This window comes from Papaver somniferum, chromosome 1, assembly GCF_003573695.1.
Source record: "Papaver somniferum cultivar HN1 chromosome 1, ASM357369v1, whole genome shotgun sequence".
NCBI classification, from domain to species: Eukaryota; Viridiplantae; Streptophyta; class Magnoliopsida; order Ranunculales; family Papaveraceae; genus Papaver; species Papaver somniferum.
Window position 1 is genome coordinate 158,773,112 of NC_039358.1, and position 12,611 is coordinate 158,785,722.

General features: G+C 35.4%; 2 protein-coding genes across 3 annotated transcripts; one reads left to right on the forward strand and one right to left on the reverse strand.

Annotated features, from left to right (window-relative positions):
• The first annotated feature begins 479 nt into the window (after nt 1–479).
• Nucleotides 480–6,410, forward strand: LOC113305571 (diacylglycerol kinase 5-like). 2 transcript variants are annotated; one of them, XM_026554598.1, is made up of 13 exons: nt 480–678; nt 1,124–1,337; nt 1,420–1,542; nt 1,637–1,765; nt 1,955–2,040; nt 2,247–2,379; nt 2,877–2,925; nt 3,294–3,376; nt 4,215–4,282; nt 5,212–5,286; nt 5,406–5,493; nt 5,635–5,751; nt 5,861–6,410. In XM_026554598.1, the coding sequence occupies exons 2-13, from the start codon at nt 1,137–1,139 to the stop codon at nt 6,182–6,184; spliced, it is 1,476 nt and encodes a 491-aa protein (XP_026410383.1). In that variant the 5' UTR covers nt 480–678; nt 1,124–1,136; the 3' UTR covers nt 6,185–6,410. The 2 variants fall into 2 exon arrangements, with proteins under 2 accessions (XP_026410383.1, XP_026410379.1); XM_026554594.1 differs by lacking the exon at nt 480–678 and adding an exon at nt 774–913.
• Nucleotides 6,411–6,483: 73 nt separating this feature from the next.
• On the reverse strand, nt 6,484–8,961 carry LOC113305580 (protein THYLAKOID FORMATION1, chloroplastic-like). The gene is made up of 5 exons (XM_026554604.1): nt 8,646–8,961; nt 8,091–8,361; nt 7,594–7,810; nt 7,105–7,220; nt 6,484–6,869 (listed from the first exon to the last, which is right to left on the reverse strand). The coding sequence occupies exons 1-5, from the start codon at nt 8,833–8,835 to the stop codon at nt 6,776–6,778; spliced, it is 888 nt and encodes a 295-aa protein (XP_026410389.1). The 5' UTR covers nt 8,836–8,961; the 3' UTR covers nt 6,484–6,775.
• Between the last annotated feature and the right edge of the window lie 3,650 nt (nt 8,962–12,611).

Below are 12,611 nucleotides of genomic sequence, written 5' to 3' on the forward strand. Positions count from 1 at the left end.
AGTACATATATGGAATACTGAAATATACTGCTTTGGTTTTGTTATTCTTTATAGTTTTATTAAAAAAAAAATTGATCCACAAGTATATGTTTATGGAATACTGAAATACTGAAATAAAAGTGTTCGATTATGTTTTTCATTGACTTATTACTTGTTTTTAACATCCATTTGTTTTTTAGATTATAGATCAGCAGTACATATATGGAATACTGAGAAATATGTTGTTTCACACGTGTTTAGTTGTAGGATATAGTAGTCATTTTCTTGATTTAAAAAATTTTGGACCTTAGGATAAAGATAAAATCCGGTTGGACCCTACTATAAATAACTATATGGGTCTAGGACCAAACAACAAATTTTCCTTTTCACTGTTCAGAATGTTTTCTTTTTTTCACCGTTTCCTATTTCACCCTTCATATTAAAACGTGCCTGAACAAGATTCCATATAATATTGTACCCAAAAGTGTCAATACTTTTTGTATAATGTTCCTCTTTTTTCTATGATTTCCATCTGTTTTCCCTCCTCCCCACCTTCTAAAAATTAATTCCCAAGGAAATCCAAAGTACGCGATATTTCCATTTATACATCCAGATCGGAAAATAGAATCCTGCAATTTAAAGAAACAACCAAATTCGATTCAATTTAGGAACCTTCAAGAATTCTGTGAGAATACATCGGTAATAATTCCAAGCTCTTGTATATATATATATATATTTCTTGCAACAAATATTTTCGAATAATTCTAAACTTCTGTATATTGATTTCTTGATCACGAGTTTTTCCGGAGATATACTGTTCAACATATAATAATGACAGGATGTTTTACATGGTAAACGTTGATATTTTCTTGTTAAATGTGTTTACAATGAGGAATTTGATGAGAATGCTGTTCCAGCTGCCTAAACTATTTCGGTGAGATTTTAGGTTTCTTTTGTTGCATGATTGGAATCATATCTGAAGCATTAATTGTTACTTGAACATGTTTGATCAGAGTTCCTCAATTTAGTTGTAAATTGTTCACAGTGAAATTTTGGTCAACTGCACAATTTCTTTCAAATCAAATTATTAAGAAGTATTTGGTGACATGTTTTAAGGATAATTTGTGTTTTGGTTCATCTGCAGTTTGGGATTACAAATGGATGACGCTGGGTCTGAATCTCATCATTCGGAGAAGGAGTTCTTCATCCCTAATTACATACTTCTATCGGATGCCGCGGTTGAGTCTACTTCTTTTGTTCCAGAATGTCCTGTTCTCGTGTTCATTAACTCCAAAAGTGGTGGTCAACTTGGTGGGAATCTTTTGATAACATATCGTGGTCTACTCAATAAAAATCAGGTATGTTTTGCAATTTTTGTAGAAGAAATCCTTGATGGTTTGCGACTCCAACTATAAATTGCGCACTTGTATTATTTTTCAGGTATTTGATTTGGGGAAAGAGGCTCCTGATAAAGTGCTAAGCAGGATTTACATCAATCTAGAGAGGCTTAAGCTTAGTGGGGACGAATTTGCTACTGAAATTCAGAAGAGATTGCGGATAATAGTGAGTCTTGTTTGAAACTGTTACATCTGGATGATGGTTATTCTTGCAAATAACTGATTTATAACAGTATTTTGTAATATTTGTTACTGATTAGGTTGCAGGTGGGGATGGCACAGCCAGTTGGCTTCTTGGAGTAATTTCTGATCTCAAATTATCTCATCCACCTCCAGTTGCTACTGTACCCTTAGGAACAGGAAACAATCTCCCATTTTCATTCGGCTGGGTAAGAAACAACCTTTGTTTGTTAAGTGATCTTTATATGTATTATGAGGTTTTTGGTACGAAGGGTGAAAGTTCCGAATTGTAAACGCACAAAATCAACAAATAGAAGTTGTAACTAAATACTGAAGTTGATTGAAGTCCAGAAAAACTTAACATACTCAATCTTTGTTTCATTTGGGCTATTTTTCAGGGGAAGAAGAATCCAGGTACAGACCCTCAATCTGTGAGGTCGTTCATGAATAAAGTCAAAAAAGCAAAAGAGATGAAAATAGACAGGTACTCTATTTATTTTTGTTTCATTTATATTGTTTACATTTTTGTTATCATTGTTTCACACAATATTCATTTACGTGCACAGCTACACTTAAGTTTGGCAAGGTTTTCTTAGTTGTAATTGAAATGGAAAGCTTCAGCTTATAATCATTTACCTTTTTTACATAGAGGTTTCCTCTTTAATACTGATTTATTTCTTTTACTTCCAGTTGGCATATTATCATGAGGATGAGAGTCCCCGAAGAAGGAGCCTGTGATCCAATTGCACCAGTTCCGGAGTTGGATTTACCTCATTCTATGCACCCATTTCACCGTGTCTCCCGAACAGACTCTCTAAACAAGGTGATTCATTAGTTATGCAGTAACCTTTTTTGGAATTCCTGATATCTATCTTCGATATCTTGAATGATCTGCCTCTATTCTGAACGTTTTTTGCTGTGAACACCAAGTCATCAAATTTTCTCATGATTTCTTTTATAATTTGGAATCCATTTGATTTCTTTTATAATTTTGGAATCCGTAAACTGATTTTACTTTGTTTGGTTCTGCTAATTCCGTTGCAAATAGGTGTGCCCGGTGCACAACAGCCAAAAAAATGAATTACAAGCAACCAGGAGTGAAAAAGCCTATTTTCACTTCTGAAAGGCTTAATCCACAGACACAGCCATAACATGTTACCAAAACTATAGAAGAAAAAAAGATTAATTAGATTTATCCATCTAACTGGAATAACAAATCACTATTCCTCAATCCTGGACTTAAATTTTCATATTTGAATGTCTTGCATCAATTGACTTCGATTGTACTTAACACTGCATTTTATGTTTTTTTTTTTTCAGGAAGGTTGTCATACATTTCGTGGGGGATTTTGGAACTACTTTAGCATGGGTAGGAAATTTCTTCCGTCAAATATCTAAATATGCTATTCTTCGAGGTTAATTGTTATCTTAAAGTGATCCTTTCTATATAACCATTTTAGGCAGTTAACAGAAGAGTTTCCCATAACGGGAGGTTTTTTTTATAAACGGAAGCGTAATTTTTATGGTTGGCATGATTTATCAAAGAATGAAAAAGGAAAACCAACCAATAGTAAAGCAGACCAGAGGGGGATATTAACCTGGCCCTCAAGAAGTGAAAATTAAATTCAAAATCAACTATAAGACATCCTGACTAGCTTATATGTTTGCCTCTTTAGTTTTCTCCTATAAGACATCAAATCAGTTAAAATCACGTGTATGGATTTTGTTTATATGCAGGGATGGATGCTCAAGTATCATATGCATTTCATACAGAGCGGAAATTGCATCCAGAAAAATTCAAGAACCAGTTAGTGAACCAGGTACAACTGTTTTCCTTCCTGTCAGATCATAAGTTCTTTTTAATGGTCTCAACTTTTTATGCTAATTTAGTAATTCATTAGAATGGGATATTGTGATATTTTTAGTTATCTAAGCTACTGGTAACCTATTTATTTAGGTCCCATTTTTCAAGCCTTCTTTTTTTAAAACTAGATGGTTCCCAAGCCATTGCTGTTTTTATGCTGTAAAATGTAGAAAACCTTTAAATGGATGCATGGAGTCTCTCTACGAGCACTTTTGAAGCGTGATAGTTTGCACTGTTGATGTCATATGCCCAAGCCAAGCACGCATATACTTGGAGCGTGCTTTATATGAAAATAAAAAGAAAAAAAGGGGGTCTCACCCCAAATTTAAATATTTTATAGCTAGTGCCAATTGACAACAGACAAAGTTCAACCAACACGCAGAAAATAGAACTGCCCAAATTTGGAAGAGTCAACTTTACTACTTAACATTGTTATGCCCCGTTGACCTAAATATTGAGTGCCACGAGTTGGTCATGTCTAGATTAGGATTTGAATGATTTGTTGTAGTACATATCAAGTCTAAATACTCTACCAATTATCCCTTCCATCCCATATAAAGTTGACTAGATTACTGTTTGACCTGCATGCTGCGTATAATCATTTTAATACCCTATGATGTAGGGTACGTACTCCTTTCCTTCCCTTTAGTGTAATATCAGCGGTTTAAATATAGTTTCCTCTATCTTGCCCAACCTTTTCGTAAACATGTTCAGCACACCATGTGATCTTGTTGGAAACACTGGGTCATCTGTCAGTGTATAGGAAAAGTTACACTCTTAAATTTTGTCTTCAGGGTACTTATGCAAAGCTTGTTAGTACGCAAGGTTGGTTTCTGGCTTCTCTTATGCATCCTTCTTCCCGGTGAGTCTTTATCCTTGACAGTTATTACCACTAACTGTTTCCGTGAGCTCCATATTATGTTGTCATTTCTATTGTAGATATTCTAGAAAATAACAGCTTATTTTAAGCTACATGTATTGTGTAATTATAGAATTGATTGCTCGCAATGCATCTGATATCTGCAAGCAAATTTGAGTAGTTGCATTCTCAATGCTGTAGTTTACATTACACAGTCACACAGAGAAAAAAAGGTTTCCAGTTCAAGAAAGGACTCTAGGAGGCTGAAAAGGAGTTGAAAAACAAATGTTATTATGATTATATTTGAAATCTTAAATACTTTCATATTGGTACGACTTTCCCGCCAATAAAAAACAAATGTTTCATTTCCTATGCTTGTCCATAAACTTATTGAGAGATAAATCTCCTTTCCTTACCAAACTTAGATGGTGTTGTTGCATCACTACTGCCGTTGCTGCATTTAGCCATTTACTTCTGCCATCATGGGGGAAGTATGGTAGAATTCAGCAAGTCCTTAGCTTAACTAATGAGATCTAGGGCAGAAGCTCATGTAAACTGTATTCTCGATTCATATACTTATCAAAACTAATGATTTTCGTATTGGCATTTCCTTATACAATCAAGAAAATAACCTACAAAACCCCTAATACTATGTAGGTACAATCTCTAGGCAACGTCCCAAAACTTTTCAACTCTAAAAAAATACTTCTAGGTGTTTTCAAAATTACCCTAAGTATTAAAAACGAATTTGGCAGATGGTTACTTTTGATAAAAGAACAATAAGAAATATCTTTACCGTAATTCATAATTCATTTTGCATCAGGCTTCTGTGATGTTGTATTATCAGAAACATCAGGTTGTTAGACCGATTCTATGTTATGCATCATCTAATTTGTGTTACTTTTCACTTAAGTGGTTTAGTTTTTATTCAGGAACATCGCGCAGCTCGCAAAGTTTAAGGTCATGAAAAGGCCAGGTCATTGGGAAGATCTCGAAGTACCTAGCAGGTAAAGTCACTGCATCAGTTTTGTTTGTTCTGTGGAGCTTGTTTGCATATTATCTCCTTTGATCGTTGTTGCTGCTTTTTCATTCTTACGGACTTTTTCTGTCCTCATCATAAATGCAGTATCAGGTCAATAATCTGTCTCAACTTGCCTAGCTTTTCTGGTGGTTTAAATCCTTGGGGTACACCAAATCAGAAGAAATCACGAGATGTGAGTTTTTTCTGCAGCATTAATCTTCCACATGTTTTCGAGTAGGAGAATTGATTTCATCTGAATTATTGATGTATGGTTTCAACTTCTTTTTGCTAAAGAAATGCCTGACAAACTTCTTTTCATTTGCTTGATCTGCAGAGAGATTTGACTGCACCCTATGTGGATGATGGTCTTATTGAGGTAGTGGGTTTCAGAGATGCTTGGCATGGGCTTGTATTGCTGGCTCCAAAAGGACATGGGACTCGTCTCGCTCAGGTTGAAAAACTTCTTATATATTTTATATTCTCACTACTGGCTTTCCTATCAATGGAGTTGATGGGAACAAATTATCATAGAGAACCTGCTAAGAATTTTCTTGATGTAGGCACACCGAATCCGATTCGAGTTTCACAAAGGTGCAGCTGACAGCACTTACATGAGAATTGATGGGGAACCATGGAAACAGCCCCTCCCGGTCGACGATGACACTGTCGTGGTTGAAATCTCTCACCTAGGTCAAGTAAACATGCTTGCAGCCCCAGGTTGCATATCTAAAAGTGTCTATGATCCATCTTCTCCTAGTCATCGTCAACAAGATGATGATAGCTCTGGTGAACTAGACGAGGAAGAATCAGAAGAAAGGAGGAAGTTTGGGGCAGCAGAAACGTTTAAACTCCCTGCAGACGTTGACATTAGTCAGCTGAGTTAATCTGGTGGACTGAATTCCCTTTCTAACAGCTTTATTGCTTGTTCATCCTTCATATTTTGTTGTGGTTCTCATTCGTACCGGTAACTGTTAGGATGTAAATATGGTGGTGATTGTCCAGGGCCACACATTGTAGTTCTTTTGGGATGTTCTATCGTGATATGGATTATTTTGGAAATCTATAATTTCAATTCCAATTATCAGAACTACATATTCAATTGCACAGCTATAGAGATATGGGTGGAAAATCCTTTCTTTCTTCCTTTCAAGATTCGACTTGTTTGCTAACACTCGACTCCTGCGCAGGAGGAAATATGCATTATTGAATTTCAGGTGCAACAATATGTAAAACTCAGTACTGAAATTTGGCTCATTATGGATTGTTTTTGTATACATGTATGCATCTTCCATATACAAACATCCCTAGATACATTTGAAGCAAATAAGCATTAGTTGACTGAAAAAATAAGCCGGGACCTTGTTCTGTCCACTTCGCGTGAGAAAATGTATCCGAAGTTTTTGGGTCTGATTGCAAGAAAAAATGTGAGTCAATGTGAACGTTCTTGGACAGTCATGCACGAGAGGTTGCTAACTTTACAGGCCTACAGATTGAAAATCTCCTAAGCATTTGGAAATAGCCTCACTAGCTTTCTGAGGTTCTGACCTTTCTTCTCTTTTCTTCTTTTCTCTGAAAACCATAAACAAAACATGTAAGAACCTAATATTCTGTTAATAATGGGTGATTTTACTGATCCATTTCAGACTAGGATAAAATCAATTTGATATTTGCTACATGTAAGAACTGGCCTGTGGTCTTCATAAAAGATGAATGACAGTAGGACTATAACTACCGGTCAAAAACACTAAAATATCTTAGAAAATAAAAATGAAGAGATTAAGTTTGAGCGGAAATGATCGTGTACCTTGCGACAAACTCCTTCAACAGTTCCTTCGATTGAACCAACTTGGAAAGCAGGTTACGGTATACATCAAGGTCTCTATCCACACTTCTCTTGTCTATGTTTAAGGCAGCACAAAGCTATGGATAGCAAACAACAAAAGGATGTAAAATCATGATCTGAAAAGTCAGTATTAGCAAATTCCAAACCATGCATTCCAAATTTGAGAACTTCCAACAATTAAAAATATAATTATGGGACATGAGACCAGTATGATGCATTTCGTTTGGGCGAGTATAAATTTATCACCAATCCAATACAGCTAGTTATACTTAGCTGAAAAAGAACTGATTTCCCTCAGTGGGAAAGAAATAGTATCAAGGCAGTGCAAGCTTCTTCTCAAAGAAGAAAGAAAGAAAAAAATACGCATAAAGCTTGCAGAAACCAGAAATAATTTCAAAGTACAAATAACGAGGAGTATAGAAGAAGAGAGTATAAGGCAAGAGAACGAACCTTTTCTAAGACAGCAGGCTCGGTTGCATTTGATAACTCAAGAATACGAAATAATCCAACCGCAAAGAAACGGCTATAGCTAAAATTTCCTTTACTCGCAGCCCGTTCTGAAATGTCTTTCAAGAGTCCCTCAACTTCCCCCTCTTTAGATGAAAACTCAGTCAAAGAACTTGCGTTCTGAGTACGGGCCCATTCTTCCAACTTTTGTGCATCCTTTCTGTGGAGAATGCAACAAGCAAGCTAAAGGTACATTATCTTCTAGAACACGTATTTGAAAGAATTTACAAATTTTCACCTAAAGAATTTTTTCTAGAGGTTTCTCTGAACCATTGGATACTTGTGACAGAAGTCACATGACATTCTTTAAGTTTTAGATCATGCTCATATAGGAAATGCAATCTAAGTTCTTCTGAAAAATATTGTACTGTAACTTGGTACTCAGTGCAACTCGGGGTCAAAATTAAACCAAAAAAAAAAAAAAGTATTACTAGCCAGACCTGTATACTTCAGGATCTTCCTTTAGAGCTTCAATGTAAGCTTTGAAAATTGTTTCTCGCTCCTCATCACTTTGATAACCGTCCATGAGTCTATCGTACACAGTGACAAATCCAAGAGCAAATACAGGATCATATCGATATGAATTCTTATATCTTGTCAGATGCTGTTGAACAATCAGTTCCTGCAACACAGTGTTGTATATACTAGGAATTGGTCGCTTGTACGCCTTAAGGAAATTCAATTTTGTTTCAGCTACAGTCGGCGGAATGTCTTAATCAACAAATTCAAATTCAATTAGTACAAATTGGCTAACAGTTCACATTTCTTCTCAATTTCATTCACATAAATATATATTTCTAGACTATGTTCTGTCTCAATTTCATTCACATAAATATATATTTCTAGACTATGTAGAACAGTTTAATTTCAGATCAATGGCAAGATTATAAGTAGTATTATAATCAGATTCCATCAAGTAATCAAATCAGAGTTCACTGTACAGGTTTATCAAGTAATCAAATACGAACTTGAATTGAAGTAATGTAGTAATTTACCTGTTCCGGAAGTCATACACTGAATACCCATCCGAGAGCTTGAAGAATTTGTGGTTCTGATATTGATTGAGTTGGGCTGAAACCTAAACCCATCGGAATTGGAATTAAAAGCTTGATTAGATGAAAATGAATTCCTCTTCTTTGAAGCTTGTACTAATGAAGTGAAAGATAGGGAAGAAATTGACGCCATTGAGGAAGTTCCTGAAAGGGCAGAAATCGAAAAAGGATTTGTTAGGGTTTTCAGAAGTTTAAGGTTTGCATTTTCATTGAAGGAAGAGAGGAAAAAAAAGAAAAACGACCGCTGGAACGCAATGGAGCACACAATCTCTAACGATTTATGGGCTTATCCGGTTTTACGAAAATAATCGTGATCTTTAAATTTGACCACTACACCACTAACACGTGTCACCGTTAGGACCTCTTTGTTTTCCGTTTTCGTACACGGATGACTTTTGTGGAGAAGTATAAGAACATCTCCGATGCTAGGGGTGAAGGTATAAGCATGACATGACTTCCATTTCATAGGAAAGGGTAAAGGAGAAAGTCATATCTTTACTTTCTCCATGATCCAAGGTCTTTTGACACATCATTAATTCTTTATTTCAAAATTAATTTGTCTTTAAGTTCTAGGGTAATAATACCTTGGCATTGGAGAGAAAGTATAACTTTAAATTTTTTTAGCCACATAAGAATGATCCACAACAAAAAGGTATTAATATGACCCTCACCTAGGATTACCTTCACCCATAACATTGGAAATGCTCTAACCTGCCTAGCGAGTGATGCGCAATGATGTAGCAACATTGTAGTCAGTGACATAGCAAATGAAGCTACATTATCTAACTATGAACGGACGTGAAAGTCAAAACAAAAAAGTCAGCTGGCATATGGAACATTATGGGATAGTGTTTTTTTTTGATGCAAACCAAACATATATTAATAAAGCAAATTACAAATAACTTATATTGGCATACAGTTGATCTTTCCTGATTTCCTCCATAACGATATCAGAGATAATACAGTGATATTCAAAAGAGTGCCCACTAATTCTAGCTTTGTTCGCAATTACATGCGCAACATTGTTTGCCTGCCTTTTTACATAATTAATTTTACACCAAGAAAAGTTAGATAGTAGATGCCTTATTTCATTTACAAATCCTTCATTCATCCAGTGTACTGAAGGTTTGGCATATTTTACCGAGTTTGTGACATTTAGACAGTCACCTTCAAAAGTTACTTTTTCAGACCCTTTTATGTTGCCCAATTGATAGCTTCTTTAAATGCTAGGCATTCCGCATGCTCTGGATCTATTCCTCCATGGAAGAATCGCCCTCTGATGCCTTCACAGAATCCTGTAGAGTTACGAAGGATTAAGCCCATTCCAACATAAGAAGTATCATGATCAAATGAAGCATCAATATTCAGTTTCAGTTCATCAGGAGCAGGTGGAGACCAGTAAGTTGAACTTTGTTGCTGTTGTGCTGTTCAGTACAAATTTCAACATGTTTTTAATAGAAAATATTGTTGAATAAAGATTTTGATTTTTATTCTCAAATTCTTTCAGACATCTACTTTTCCACAGGAACCAAGCTGTGATCATTGCCATTGAGATCCATTTAGAAGAATCATGTACGCTTTCAGTTCATTGAGGTTGGAACCAAGATAGTATCCAGTCTTTAACTTGAATGCATTGTGCTTGTAAGGATGAAACATTGACATGCATACCTAACCAGACAAATCTTGAGTAATCACAATCAATAAGGAGGTGATTTAAAGATTCTTCAGCCTTCATGCATCTAGAACAAGTTGGGACAATTTCATTTTTATATTTATGTAAATTCACCTTAGTGGGAACTATATCCTTAATGCATTTCCATATAAAAATCTTCACCTTATGTGGAACATTCATTTTCCACATCTGTTTCCAGACTGTCTTAGGTATGTCATTATTTCGGTTTGCCGTAGAAACTTGAGATTGTCTTACAAGCTCTTTATATGTGGATTTGACTGTGAATTCTCCTGATCTACTTGGTTCCTAAATCAGCTTGTCAGTTCCAAACTGCACTAAGTGCATATTTAGAATGAGATTAGCTGTTTCTGTTGGAAAAACATTTCGAATCAATTCATAATTCCATCTTCTTGGATTTTGAAGCATAAGATCAGAAACATGAACAATTCTAACAGAATCAGAGTAGTTATCCTTTGGAACTGGTGGAGTATCTAAGCCTCTAACCCACTTATCATACCAGACCAAAACTTTTGTTCCGCATCTGACTCCCACCTATGAAATTGTCTAACATAATTTAGACCAATCTCTAAACCCTTCCAAATCCAAGAAGAATTTTTATGGGTTTCCTGTAAATATAGAAAGTGACAGTAGGGAGAATATTTAGCCCTCATTAACTGAGTCCATGGCTTGTCCTCTTCTGTACACATTCTCCATGTTAATTTAGTGATAAGAGCATTGTTATACAACTCTAAATTTCTAAAATCTAGACCTCCTTCTTCTTTAGGATAACAAAGTGAGTTCCATGAAATGGGACTGTAACCTTTATTTTTTGTGCGACCCCACCAAAAATTTCTCTGAATTAAATCTAATTTAGTAATAACATTTTTTGGTAGCTTGAAATTACTCATGTAATGTGCTGGTATTGAGTTGAGAACTGATTTAACCAGAGTTGTTCTAGCTGCTTGATTTAGAGTTTTTGAACACCAACCTTGTAATACATGTTCATAAGAATCTTTGATAGAATAAAAAGAGCTAGTTTTAGATTTACCAAATAATATTGGAAGACCCAAATATTTATCAGAAGAACTAAGTTGTTTAACCCCCAGCTCTTTTTAAATAAAATCCTTCTGTTCTGTTGATATATCACCCGAAATAAATGCAGAAGATTTATTGAATTTAATCATTTCTCCAGACACTTCACTGAAGTTTTGTAAAATGTATTTTACTTTATTAAGACTCTCCTTTTCATCCTGAAAGAATAACATACAATCATCTGCAAACAACAGATGATTGATAGTTATCGAATCTTTAACAACTTGGATACCTTTTAGTTTACCCAGATTTTCAGCATGCATTAAAGACCTAGTGAGATATTCCATTGAGATGATGAATGGGTAGGGAGATAAAGGATCCCCATGCCTAAGACCACAAGAAGGGGTATAAGGTTTACACATGCTGCCATTAAGAAGAACTGAAACTGAAGTTGTCGAGACACATTGCTGGATTATGATTCTCCAATCCTCACAGAAACCCAAAGATAATAACATCCTATCAATAAAAGACCACTCTACCCTGTCAAAGGCTTTCGACATGTCTAACTTAAGAGCCACTTGACCTTGTTTCTTCTTATATTTCTTCATAGAGTGAATCATCTCATGAGCCACAACAATATTATCATTTATATACCTATTTGGTACATATGCTGCTTGTGTGGGTGAGATGATTCTATCCATCATTGGTTTCATTCTGGTTACAAGGAGTTTGGAAATAATTTATAGATGATATTGCAAATCCCAATGGGTCTGTAGTCCCCAGGAGTTGAAGGATGATGAGTTTTTGGGATAAGGCAGGTGGTAGTTTGGTTAATATGTGTTGGTAACCGCTTAGTTTGAAAGAAAGTCTGAACTAAATTACCTACATCAATGCCAACAATTGACCATTGTGTTTGGTAAAAACCTTCCAGAAAACCATCCGGGCCTAGTGCATTCCAGCTAGGAATAGTTTTCAGCACACTATATATTTCCTCTACTGAAGGAATGGAAATCAAGACTTGATTTTCCTCCTCTGTAATAACAGGGTGAATAATATCAAAGGAATCATGCTTGAAGACTGGATTATTAGAAGTTGAAATAGTAGCACAATGACAGGTAAGAAGGTATCAAGATCTTCTTGTGTATGATTCCACCGGCCATTAGAATCTCTTAAAGCAGAAATGTGATTTCTAGCCCTTCTCCTAT

What these genes read in the sequence shown, in the direction of transcription:
- LOC113305571 (XM_026554594.1), top strand. Translation starts at nt 819, where the DNA reads ATGTTTTACATGGTAAACGTTGATATTTTCTTGTTAAATGTGTTTACA. An exon ending in TCCCATTTTCATTCGGCTGG is followed by an intron (nt 1,766 to 1,954) that starts GTAAGAAACAAC and finishes GCTATTTTTCAG; the next exon opens with GGGAAGAAGAATCCAGGTAC. An exon ending in AGAACCAGTTAGTGAACCAG is followed by an intron (nt 3,377 to 4,214) that starts GTACAACTGTTT and finishes TTTTGTCTTCAG; the next exon opens with GGTACTTATGCAAAGCTTGT.
- LOC113305580 (XM_026554604.1), bottom strand. Translation starts at nt 8,835, where the DNA reads ATGGCGTCAATTTCTTCCCTATCTTTCACTTCATTAGTACAAGCTTCA. An exon ending in GAAGATCCTGAAGTATACAG is followed by an intron (nt 7,811 to 8,090) that starts GTCTGGCTAGTA and finishes CATTCTCCACAG; the next exon opens with AAAGGATGCACAAAAGTTGG. An exon ending in AGCCTGCTGTCTTAGAAAAG is followed by an intron (nt 7,221 to 7,593) that starts GTTCGTTCTCTT and finishes TGCTATCCATAG; the next exon opens with CTTTGTGCTGCCTTAAACAT.